Source organism: Heterodontus francisci, chromosome 19 (assembly GCF_036365525.1).
Source record: "Heterodontus francisci isolate sHetFra1 chromosome 19, sHetFra1.hap1, whole genome shotgun sequence".
Classification (NCBI taxonomy): Eukaryota; Metazoa; Chordata; class Chondrichthyes; order Heterodontiformes; family Heterodontidae; genus Heterodontus; species Heterodontus francisci.
Genome location: NC_090389.1, coordinates 90,336,821 through 90,348,952, shown reverse-complemented (window position 1 = coordinate 90,348,952; position 12,132 = coordinate 90,336,821). Strand labels below are relative to the sequence as shown.

The following is a 12,132-nucleotide window of genomic DNA, read 5'->3' as shown; positions in this document are numbered from 1 at the left end:
TAGAAGAATGAGAGGTGATCTCATTGAAATATACAAGGTTCTGAGGGCCTTTACATTTCTAACCTTTGCCAGTTCTGATGAAGGGTCACTGACCTGAAACGTTAACTCTGCTTCTCTCTCCACAGATGCTGCCAGACCTGCTGAGTATTTCCAACACTTTCTGTTTTTATTTAAGATTCTGAGGGGTTTGACAGGGTAGATAGACACTGAGAGGTTGTTTCCCCTGGCTGGGGAATCTAGAACACGGGGGTACAGTCTCAGGATAAGGGGCCGATCATTTAGGACTGAGATGAGGAGAAATTTATTCACTCAAAGAGTTGTGAATCTTTGAAATTCTCTACCCCAGACGGTTGTAGACGTTCCATTTTTCAGTATATTTAAGGCTGAGATAGACAGATTTTTGGCTTTTCAGGGAATCAAAGGATATGGGGATTGGGCGAGAAAGTGGAGTTGAGGTAGAAGATCAGCCGAGATCATATTGAATGGCAGAGCAGGCTCAAGGGCCCTATGATCTACCCCTGCTCCTATTTCTTATGTTCTATCCCCATCCAGTACTCTCCCTACCACCCAGTCCCATTTCCTTTCTACTCCAGCTTTATTTTCATGTGAACCTCCATTGCTCCCTCCACCTCCAACATTCCTACCTCTATTCCCATTTCCAGTGTTCTGCTACTCTGTGCATTACGTGCCACCTTTCCCTCCCTTCGTTCTTTGGTGACTGAGCCTTCACTGAGCACACCCATACACTCCTTACCTCTCTCTCCCTCACCCTCTCTGTATTGTTTACATGAGTCCTCACCTATTTAAAATCTCCTGTGTTTTTTTATTCCCACCCCACTTGCTGACAAAGTCCATTTCTGCCCCAGGAAGTCTCTCAAGTAGAACTCCTTCTGTAACAGTCAGTTATTGCAGCAATCACTCCCCACGTTGCCCAGATAACTTTGTGTATGGGAGGACCTACCTTTCTGTGTGATGCAGTGTCACCCTGTAAGGTTGGCCATGAGGTAGGAGATTGCCACAGCGATGAGTGATGGGCAAGCCCACAGTGTAAATACTGATTATTGCTTCCCAATCTTCCGCAGACTGAGGAAAGGAAATGGGAGGAAACAGTTAGCACCAAACTATTCATCATCTATCACAACACCCAAAATAAACCAACTAAATAACCATATTTCACCTGTGATTGTGGCTTGAGAACATCAGAGGGAGGAGATGTACAGGTACCCTGGATCACAGTTGTCCTACACGTGAAAGTGTGTCTGTGACAGAATGTAACACTGGAAGATAGAGACAGACAGATGGACAGAAAGATAAAGAGAGAGACAGAGAGAGACAGAGAAAAAGACAGATACTGACAGAGAGAAATAATCTGGAGTTCCCGCTTCTCCGTCTCATTCAGGATCTCCTGAATTACAGGAGATCTGTGCCCAGTGACACAAGGGGTATCGACCTCCAGAAACCCTGGCAGTAAACAGATTGGTGCTGAGAGAGCATGGTGAGACCCTGGTGAGTGAGAGAAAGTGTGTGCAGTTGTGGATCTGTAAGGCACATGAAGGTGGTTAGCAGTGTGAGACAATGTGAGATAGGGCAAATGAGAGGTGAGAGTTTGAATGTGTAATCGACTTTGTGATAGTGTGTGCATGCATGAGTGTGCAAAAGTGAATGTCTGCAGGAGTGAGAGCACATAGGAGGAAGTGTGTGTTAAAATGAGTGTGAGTGTGTGAGAGTGAGGATGGAAAAGTATGAGTGAGCAAGAGAATGTGTATTAAAGTGAGCATGAGAGACTGTGTGTGTGGGGAGAGTGTGAGGGGGGGGAGGAGTGTTAGGGGGAGAAGAGTGTGAGGGAGGGAAGAGTGTGAGGGCGGAAGAGTGTGGGGAGGAGTGTGTGTGGGGGGGAGGAGTGTGTGTGAGGGGGGGAGGAGTGTGTGTGAGGGGGGGAGGAGTGTGTGTGTGGGGGGGAGGAGTGTGTGTGTGGGGGGGAGGAGTGTGTGTGGGGGGGAAGGAGTGTGTAACGGGGGGAGCGCGTGACGGGGGGAGCGCGTGACGGGGGGAGCGCGTGACGGGGGGAGTGCGTGGACCATAAGACTGAGGGCAAAATGTGTGTGATTGAAAATGAGAAATCTGCTCCTTTGGATGATCAGTTATCACTTAGATGAACAGAAGTTGCTGTTTGCGAGTGGATGTTTAATCCAATGTCCCAGCAGCTGTTATAACACTGATTTTCAAGGATAATTAAACTGATTCCTGCCCCCCGCCTCCCTGCTCCTTCTCAAAACGCGGCCTTATTATTGAACAGGTACATCAACCCAGCCTAGGGCCCCCACGCTGGTTGCTGTCAGTTGCTCCTACCTCAGGCTCATAGCGCACCATGATGTTGTAATCCATGGCATACGGAATGTTATTGACGTTAAACATCAGGCCTGCTCCGTCCTGCACCCGTGCGAAGCCTGGACCACTCCATGTGAGCATCTTGTGTGGAGGGCGTTCCCGACTAATGATCTGCACAAACGACTGCAATCAACAAAATAAAAGACGCAACAATTTGAGGGGCCCAGAGTGAATAAGAAAGACCAATTTCCATTAGCAGAGAGGTCCTGGGGGCAGAGATTTAAAGTAATTGGTAGAAGGATTCGAGAGGATTTGAAGAGAGATGTTTTCAACCAGAGGGTGGTGGGGGTCTGAAATTCACTGTCTGAAAGGGTGGTGGAGGCAGAAACCCTTATTACATTGAAAAATACTTGGATATGCACTTGGCATGTCGTAACCTACAGGGCTATGGACCAAGAGCTGGAAGTGGGATTAGGCTGGATAGCTCTTTTATGGCCAGTACAGACACAATGGGCTGAAAGGCTTCTTGCATGCTATAAATTATCTATGGCTGGATTTTACCACCAATTAATTGCCACTTAAGGGCCTCTTCCAGCCGCCGCTGTTATTTTACCAGCAGTAGACGGGCACTTCAGCTGAGGAGGCCGTCCAGTAATTATACATGACGGCCCCTTTGCAGGCTGGGGGTGGGGCCCTACTGATCAGATACCATGTTCCCCACGAGGAGCCTCCCCCCCCCCACCCAGCAGCACAGGCCACACCCATTCTCCCATTCCCCCGCACCCCCCCCCCGCCCCCGCCCCCATTGGGGCCTAGTACATGGTGAGGCCTGACCCCCACTTGACTTTTCCGGGGCTTCCTGGTTGCTGGTCCTGACTGAGTTCAGTCCCAGCATTGGGCATCACTCCCACTGGCACTACTGGAGCTGAAGAGCTGCTGTTTTCCTTGGAGAAGAGAAGACTGAGAGGTGATTTGATCGAGGTATTCAAAATCATGAGGGGTCTGGACAGAGTGGATAGGGAAAAACTGTGCCCACTCGTGAAAGGAGCGAAAATGAGAGGACACAGATGTAAAATATTTGGTAAGAGAAGCAAAAGTGACATGAGGAAAACTTTTTCACACAGAGAACGGCTAAGGTCTGGAATGCGCTGCCTGAGAACGTGGTGGAGGCAGGTTCAATTGAAGCATTCAAAAGGGAATTAGACAGTTATCTGAAAAGGAAGAATGTGCAGCGTTACGGGGAGAAGGTGGAGGAATGGAACTGAGGGAATTGATCTTTCAGAGAGCTGGTGCGGACGCGATGGGCCGAATGGCCTCCTATTGCAGTGTAACAATTCTGTGATTGGCCAGCAGCTCTTGGAGGCAGGACTTCCTGCCTCAGAAGGGTGGAAGCCAGGACTGCAGTCAATTAACTTCCTGAGCCACACAAAATAGCAGGCCATGGGCAGGTTACCACCTCACCATTAAATTCTGGCCTATGTTTCAAATGGTCACTTGTCCTGTAAAATCCTTTTGTATAATCTGAAGCAGCGATGCAAACATGGCCTAGAATCAATTCCAGCGTGCACCGTCTGCCCCAATTTACGAAGAGAATAGCGGTGAGGACTCAGATAGATTTGCAGAATGGTTACAGCACAGTAGGAGGCCATTCAGCCCATCATGTCCATGCCAGCTCTCTGCAAGTGCAACACAGCTAGTTCCACTCCACTGCCTCCTTCCCCATAGCTCTGCAAATTTTTTCTCTTCAGATGATTATCCAATTCTCTTTTGCAAGCCATGATTGAATCTGCCTCCACCACACTCTCAGGAAGTGCATTCCTGATCCTAAACACTCGCTGCGTAAAAAGGTTTCCGCACATGTCACCGTTGGTTCTTTTGCCAATCATCTTAAATCGGTGTCCTCTGGTTCTCGAGCCTTCTGCCAATGGGAACAGCTTCTCACTATCTACTCTGTCCTCATGATTTTGAACACCTCTATCAAATCTTCTCTCAACCTTCTCCTCCAAGGAGAACAATCCCAGCTTCTCCAATCTATCCACGTTACTGGTTCCAGGGACCTTTCTAGTGAATCTTTTCTGCATCGTCTCTAATGACTTCACATCCTCCCTAAACAATGGTGCCCAGAGTTGAACACAATACTCCAGTTGAGGTCCTACCAGTGATTTATACAGGTTTATCATAACTTCCTTGCCTCCATTTATACAGCCCAGGATCCCGTATGCTTTATTAACCACTTTCTCAACTTGTCCTGCCACCTTCGTGATTTGTGCACGTATGCACCCTGGTCCCTCTGCTCCTGCACCCCGTTTAGAATTGTACTCTTTAATTTATATTGTCTCTCCTCGTTCTTCCTACAAAAATGTATCACTTCACACTTTCCTGCATTAAATTTCATCTGCCAATTACTGGCCATTCCACCAGCCTGTCCATGTCCTCTTGAATGTTATCACGATCTTCCTCAAAGATCACAATATTTCCAAGTTTTGTGTTTTTCAACAATTGTGTAACATTTGTAATTCTCCAGTTCTCCGGCACCATCCCTGTATCGAAGGAGGATTGGAAGCTTATGGCCAGTGCTTCCGCAATTTCCTCCCTTCCTTCCCTTAGTATCCTCGGAACCATCTCATCTGGACCTGGTGACTTATCAACATGGCACAAAACGCCAGTCAACAGCAGCAGCAATTTGCAGTCACATGCTGGCAATGATTGTTGTTCTTTATTGCAGACCCTGCCCCCCCCCCTCCCAATTCCACTACTACCCCTTCCCTATGAGGATGGGGCTCCCCATGTTGGCACCAACCTTTCGTTGCCGGGTTTTTCGGAGGCGGTGTCTCACTGCTCGGGTGTGGGCTGACTGGCGGTGCTGCCTCCTGCGCCTCACGATCTGTTGCAGGTCGAGCCCGTGCCAGTTGGCAAACGCAACACAATCGCCATTCACCTCTTGCTTGATCCCTCCCTAAAACATAGTGAACAAAGAGTGAAGGTGAAAATCGAAGCAACTCAGCAATGGGCGTTAGGACTGATCAGTGCAGTGGGTTCACTCGACACCCTCTCACCTCCAAATCCAGCCCACAACCATTGAAGCTAAAGATGCCATTTCTCGCGACCCATTTGAGGGCGGCACAGTGGCGCAGTGGTTAGCACCGCAGCCTCACAGCTCCAGGGACCCGGGTTCAATTCTGGGTACTGCCTGTGCGGAGTTTGCAAGTTCTCCCTGTGTCTGCGTGGGTTTTCTCCGGGTGCTCCGGTTTCCTCCCACAAGCCAAAAGACTTGCAGGTTGATAGGTAAATTGGCCATTATAAATTGTCACTAGTATAGGTAGGTGGTAGGGAAATATAGGGACAGGTGGGGATGTGGTAGGAATATGGGATTAGTGTAGGATTAGTATAAATGGGTGGTTGATGTTCGGCACAGACTCGGTGGGCCGAAGGGCCTGTTTCAGTGCTGTATCTCTAATCTAATCTAAAAAAATTCCCACGGCTCCCCTATGGCTCCAGAACCCTACGTGCTGCACGGAGTGATGCCAGTTACTTGGAGTTATATATAAACAGCAAACTGAAGGACAGGAAATTACCCTCTGGTCCATTCAGCCTGTTCCACACGTTTGTGATCCTTTATGCAATAACAACTTACATCCTGGAACTCCCTTCCTAACAGCACTGTGGGTGTACCTACCTCACATGGACTGCAGCGGTTCAAGAAGGCAGCTCACCACCACCTTCTCAAGGGCAATTAGGGACAGGCAATAAATGTTGGCCTAGCCTGTGATGCCCACATCCCATGAATGAATTAAAAAAAAATTAAATAGCACCTGTACAATTCTAAAACATGCCAAGGTGTTTCACAGGAGTGTAATTCTTATTGAATTCTTTGAAGATGTGACAAAACACGTTGATGAAGGAAGAGCAGTGGATGTGGTGTATATGGATTTTAGCAAGGCGTTTGATAAGGTTCCCCATGGTAGGCTCATTCAGAAAGTAAGGAGGCATGGGATACAGGGAAAGTTGGCCGTCTGGATACAGAATTGGCTGGCCCATAGAACAGAGAGGGTGGTAGTAGATGGAAAGTATTCAGCATGGAGCTCGGTGACCAGTGGTGTTCCACAAGGATCTGTTCTGGGACCTCTGCTCTTTGTGATTTTTATAAATGACTTGGATGAGGAAGTGGAAGGCTGGGTTAGCAAGTTTGCCGATGACACAAAGGTTGCTGGAGTTGTGGATGGTGTGGAAGGCTGTTGTAGGTTGCAACGGGACATTGACAGGATGCAGAGCTGGGCTGAGAAGTGGCAGATGGAGTTCAACCTGGAAAAGTGTGAAGTGATTCATTTTGGAAGGTCGAATTTGAATGCAGAATACAGACTTAAAGACAGGATTCTTGGTAGTGTGGAGGAACAGAGGGATCTTGGGGTCCACGTCCATAGATCACTCAAAGTTGCCACCCAAGTTGATAGGGTTGTTAAGAAAGCGTATGGTGTGTTGGCTTTCATTAACAGGGGGATTGAGTTTAAGAGCCGCGAGGTTATGCTGCAGCTCTATAAAGCCCTGGTTAGACCACACTTGGAATATTGTGTTCAGTTCTGGTCGCCTCATTATAGGAAGGATGTGGAAGCTTTAGAGAGGGTGCAGAGGAGATTTACCAGGATGCTGCCTGGACTGGAGGGCATGTCTTACGAAGAAAGGTTGAGGGAGCTAGGGCTTTTCTCATTGGAGCGAAGAAGGATGAGAGGTGACTTGATAGAGGGGTACAAGATGATGAGAGGCATAGATAGAGTGGATAGCCAGAGACTTTTTTCCAGGGTGGAAAGGGCTATCACCAGGGGGCATAATTTTAAGGTGATTGGAGGAAGGTTTCGGGGAGATGTCAGAGGTAGGTTCTTTACACAGAGAGTGGTGGGTGCGTGGAATGCACTGCCAGCGGTGGTAGTAGAAGCAGATACATTAGGGACATTTAAGCGACTCTTGGATAGGTACATGGATGATAGTAGAATGAAGGGTATGTAGGTAGTTTGATCCTAGAGTAGGTTAAAGGTTTGGCACAATATCGTGGGCCGAAGGGCCTGTACTGTGCTGTACTGTTCTATGTTCTATGTAATCAAACAAAGTTTGATACAGAGCCATGTGAGATATTAGGACAGGTGACCAAAACTTTGGTCAGTGGTAAGTTTTAAGGAGCATCTTAAAGGAGGAAGGAGAGGTGGAGAATTGGAGAGGTTTAGGGAGGGAATTCCAGAGCTTAGGGCCCAGGCAGCTGAAGACATGGCCAGTGGAGGAGTGATTAAAATCGGGAGGTGCAAGAGGCCAGAATGAGAGGAACGCAGAGATCTGAGGGCTGCATCATAATACAGACACTCCCTCATCCCCCAACACCATGTGATTTCCAGGGAGAGGAAAAGAAAATCAATAAAATTCATCTCCGACCTCCCCTGTAGGTGATGCAAACCAGTCTAGCAGATCACTCTGGGCCTGATTAACGTTACCGGGTCTTTCTGTCTAGTCGCGGGGAGCTCTGGCTGGAGAGAAATAGGTCCAACTCTCGCTCGAGGGGTTTCAGTGAATCCATGGGAACAGCCGACAGCCTGATCCATGAGCCCGATATTCCCTCAGGAAAGAAGCACCTCCTGATATCTAACCTAGTTCAGCCTCATGTAACTTGTCCAATGCTTTTAATGTAGATAAAAAAATCCCAAACTCCACCCATAATTTTTTCAAAACCCATATAATTTTACCTCCCCTGTGAGATTTCTCTTGGTTTGCTTGTCGAGGTTTCCTGAAGATTAGTCATTAGTTTCTGGAGACTCCAGGGCAATCCTGGAGAGTTGGCAATCCCTGGTTAGAGAGGACAACTGACCCACAAGTACCCCTCTTCCTGACTGAGGAGGAGTGAAAATGTGCCATTACCCAATGTTATCTCAAGGAGCCAGGTGGGAGATAAGGAAACTTGTTTTTGTATGCAGTGAGTTGTTGTGATCTGGAATGCGCTGCCTGAAAGGGCGGTGGAAGCAGATTCAATAGTAACTTTCAAAAGGGAACTGAATAAATACATGAAAAGGGAAATTTGCAGGGCTGTAGGGAAGGAGCAGGGGAGTGGGATGAATTGGATAGCTCTTTCAAAGAGCCAGCACAGACACGATGGGCCGAATGGCCTCCTTCTGTGTTGTAAGATTCAATGATTGTAACTTACATGGATGATTGGAAGCTGATGGGTGTCAGTGGTCTGACCATGATGTCAAGGCTTGTAGAATGTATATCAAAATGCTCTGATTGGAATGGTTGCTGGTATGTTGGTGATGATATCTCTGGTTTAGCCCTCACAGTCTGGAAATCTAACTGCTGAGGCTCCCACCTTGGTAAGAGCAGGGACCACCTAACTGTGGGGGAGCACGTGCATGAGCATGAGTTTAGGGGTCACCCAGTTGTTGACGTGGGAGGTAATGACCCAAGTCTAAACACCAGCCTTCACCCCCATCGCACTGTCTCAGAATTCCAACACATCACATATTCCTTTATCATTTTCAGATGATTAAAATCTGTTTTATGGCAAAACAAACCCTGTTTGATGTCTGACAATTTCTGTGAGTTACAATATCTGAAAATGCCATAATTAACTGGTCCTGCGCACAGACACATGCACACAGACAGGCTCACACTCACGTTCACACACACATACACGTACAACCTGACAGGAAAAGACCTGTCTTTAGCCCAATGGAAATTATCAGGAGGCTCACAAAGCAGGCCATTCAGCCCATCGAGCTCGTTCTTCCACTGTGACCTGTTATTTCCCCCATAACAGTGTCTAGCTGCCTGTTGAATTATTCCAGAGATTTTGCCCCCATCTCCCCTCCCTGGAGTCAGCACTCTGACTGACGAAGGTTCTCCTGACATCAATCCTGATCTTACCGAATCCCCATTTGTACCTGAGTCTTTGTCCTGTAGTCTGATTTAACTTGATAACTTCTTTGTTCCATTTATTATCTCAGGCCCCCTGCTCACTCACAGCTTGTTACCTTATAATTACATCCTCCCATGATTGGAGGTGCTGCAGCATCACTGTTGGCAGGAAGGGGTAATTACAGCATGACAAGTTTACATAGGTATTTTCCATTCTAGTTTTTTTTATTCGTTTGGGGGATGTGGGCGTCGCTAGCTAGGCAAGCATTTATTCCCCATCCCTAATTGCCCTTGAGAAGGTGGTGGCCTTCTTAAACCACTGCAGTCCACATGGGTTAGGTACAACCACAGTGCTGTTAGGAAGGGAGTTCCAGGATTTTGACCCAGCGACAGTGAAGGAACGGTGATATAGTTCCAAGTCAGGATGGTGTGTGACTTGGAGGGGAACTTGCAGGTGGTGATGTTCCCAGTTGCAGAGAGAGAAATTTATAATGATAATATAAAAATAAGGACTCTTAAAATAGATACTGTTGAGTAAATAGATTTTGTTTGCTGTGAGTCCTGGGAGAATTCCTACCCCACCTTTAACTCATTGCCTGCTGCAGTGGTGTCAATGGACACTCTGATAAAACTCCCACCAGTGTACACCTTCCATCGCCCACTTTATAGAAATCTACCCACTGCCACCAAGGTCTGGACAATAACAGGATGATACTCTCTAATCCTGGTGCTCTGCAGCACAGCCTGGCACATCTTTTACTTACGGGCAGACGGTCAGTTGGCGAACGCGGTTCAGCCTCCTCGGCCTCGTAAGTGTAGAAATCAAGTGGCATACAGAAGAAGCCCGGCTGTACGTCCTGGCACTGCCTGCTGATGATGTTGGGCCGACAGTCACACTGGCCGTCCCCCGTGGAACATCTGACAAGAATAGGGCAGACATTGTTGATAAACCAATGGGACTCTTCATTCTTCCGGTCTCAATCACACAGAGTTAAGTCACAGAACAGAAACAGCCCATTCCACACAACTGATCCGTTCTGGTGTTTCTGCTGCACACGAGCCTCCTCTCACCCCTCTGCATCTCACCCTGTCACCATATCCTTCTATTCCTTTCTCCCTCACATGTTTATCTATCTTCCCCTTAAATGTATCTACACTATTCCCCTCAACCACTCCCTGTGGTAGTGAGTTCCACATTCTCACCACTCTCTGGGTAAAGAAGTTTCTCCTGAATTCCCGATTGGATTGATCAGTGCCAATGGTACATTTATGACCTCTAGTTCTGATCTTGCCTACAAGTGGAAATCTCTTCTCTACATCTACCCTTACCAATCTCTTCATAATTTTAAAGATCTGTATCAGGTCACCCCTCAGCCTTCTCTTTTTTAGAGAAAATAACCTCAGCATGTTTCTTCTTTCCCGATAGGAAAAACCTCTCAGTTCTCGTATCATCCTTGTGAATCTTCTTTGAACCTTCTCCAGATCCTCTGTATCCCTTTTATAATAATGAGAATTGTTCACACGACTGCAAACAACTGCAAAAACAACAACAGTTCCTTTCAGCGCAAATAAATGCTAGAGAGCTTTGCAATGTTGTCCTGTTGGCTCATTGTGTTACCAAACAGCAAGGTCTGACGTCCCATCACTGCAGATCTCAGGTGGGTGGGTGGAAGGGAGGCTTCACTGGCCTCAGTGCCATTGGGAAATCTGTCAGACAGGGTTCCTGCTCTCGATTGCTCACCTGTGACCCTTGCTAAAAGTGAAGGTGTGCTTATGCCTGAGGATGGACTGTGTTAGCAGGACACTCCCATCCTGCAGACAGTCACAAGAAACACACATGATGAATGGGAAAAGTGCTGGAGAGTGATCAGTGCGTCTGAAGCTGTCTCCAAACACAAACGATGGGAAGGAATCATTAAAAAAAAGAAAAAGCTTCCACTTATAGAAAACCTTTCATGACCTCACAACGACCTAAAGTGGTTTACAGCCAATGAAATACTTTTGAAATATTATCACTGTTGTAATGTAGGAAACGGAACAGCCAATTTGCGCATAGTCAGATCCCACGAACAGCAATGAAGTAATGACCAGACAATCTGTTTAAGCGATATTGGTCGAGAGATAAATATTGGTTCAGATTTGGAGAGAGCTCTGCTGCTCTTCTTCGAATAGTGCGATTTTTACAACCACCTGAGAGGTCAGACAGGGCCTTGGTTTAACATCTCATCCAAAAGATGGCACCTCTGACAGTGCAGCACTCCCTCAGTACTGACCCTCTGACAGTGCAGCGCTCCCTCAGTACTGACCCTCCGACAGTGCAGCACTCCCTCAGTACTGACCCTCTGACAGTGCAGCGCTCCCTCAGTACTGACCCTCCGACAGTGCAACAGTCCCTCAGTACTGACAATCTGACAGTGCAGCACTCCTTCAGTACTGACCCTCTGACAGTGCAGCGCTCCCTCAGTACTGACCCTCTGACAGTGCAGCGCTCCCTCAGTACTGACCCTCCGACAGTGCAGCACTCCCTCAGTACTGACCCTCCGACAGTGCAACAGTCCCTCAGTACTGACAATCTGACAGTGCAGCACTCCCTCAGTACTGACCCTCTGACAGTGCAGTGCTCCCTCAGTACTGACCCTCCGACAGTGCAGCTCTCCCTCAGTACTGACCCTCTAACAGTGCAGCACTCCCTCAGTACTGACCCTCCGACAGTGCAGCACTCCCTCAGTACTGACCCTCCGACAGTGCAGCACTCCCTCAGTACTGACCCTCCGACAGTGCAGCACTCCCTCAGTACTGACTCTCCGACAGTGCAGCACTCCCTCAGTACTGACCCTCCGACAGTGCTGCTCTCCCTCAGCACTGACCCTCCGACAGTGCAGCACTCGCTCAGTATTGACCCTCTGACACTGC

At 47.9% G+C, this 12,132-nt stretch overlaps 1 protein-coding gene across 3 annotated transcripts in view; it reads right to left on the bottom strand.

The window, feature by feature from the left end:
* lamb2l (laminin, beta 2-like) overlaps window positions 1-12,132 on the bottom strand; it is a 321,168-nt gene that overhangs the window by 111,102 nt on the left and 197,934 nt on the right. For all 3 annotated transcript variants that reach the window (XM_068052201.1, XM_068052200.1, XM_068052202.1), the window contains exons 14-17: window positions 9,984-10,137; window positions 5,129-5,284; window positions 2,350-2,511; window positions 962-1,083 (exon numbers count right to left, since the gene is read on the bottom strand). In XM_068052201.1, the coding sequence (XP_067908302.1) occupies window positions 962-1,083; window positions 2,350-2,511; window positions 5,129-5,284; window positions 9,984-10,137 (594 nt within the window). The remainder of the gene's footprint in view (window positions 1-961; window positions 1,084-2,349; window positions 2,512-5,128; window positions 5,285-9,983; window positions 10,138-12,132) is intronic.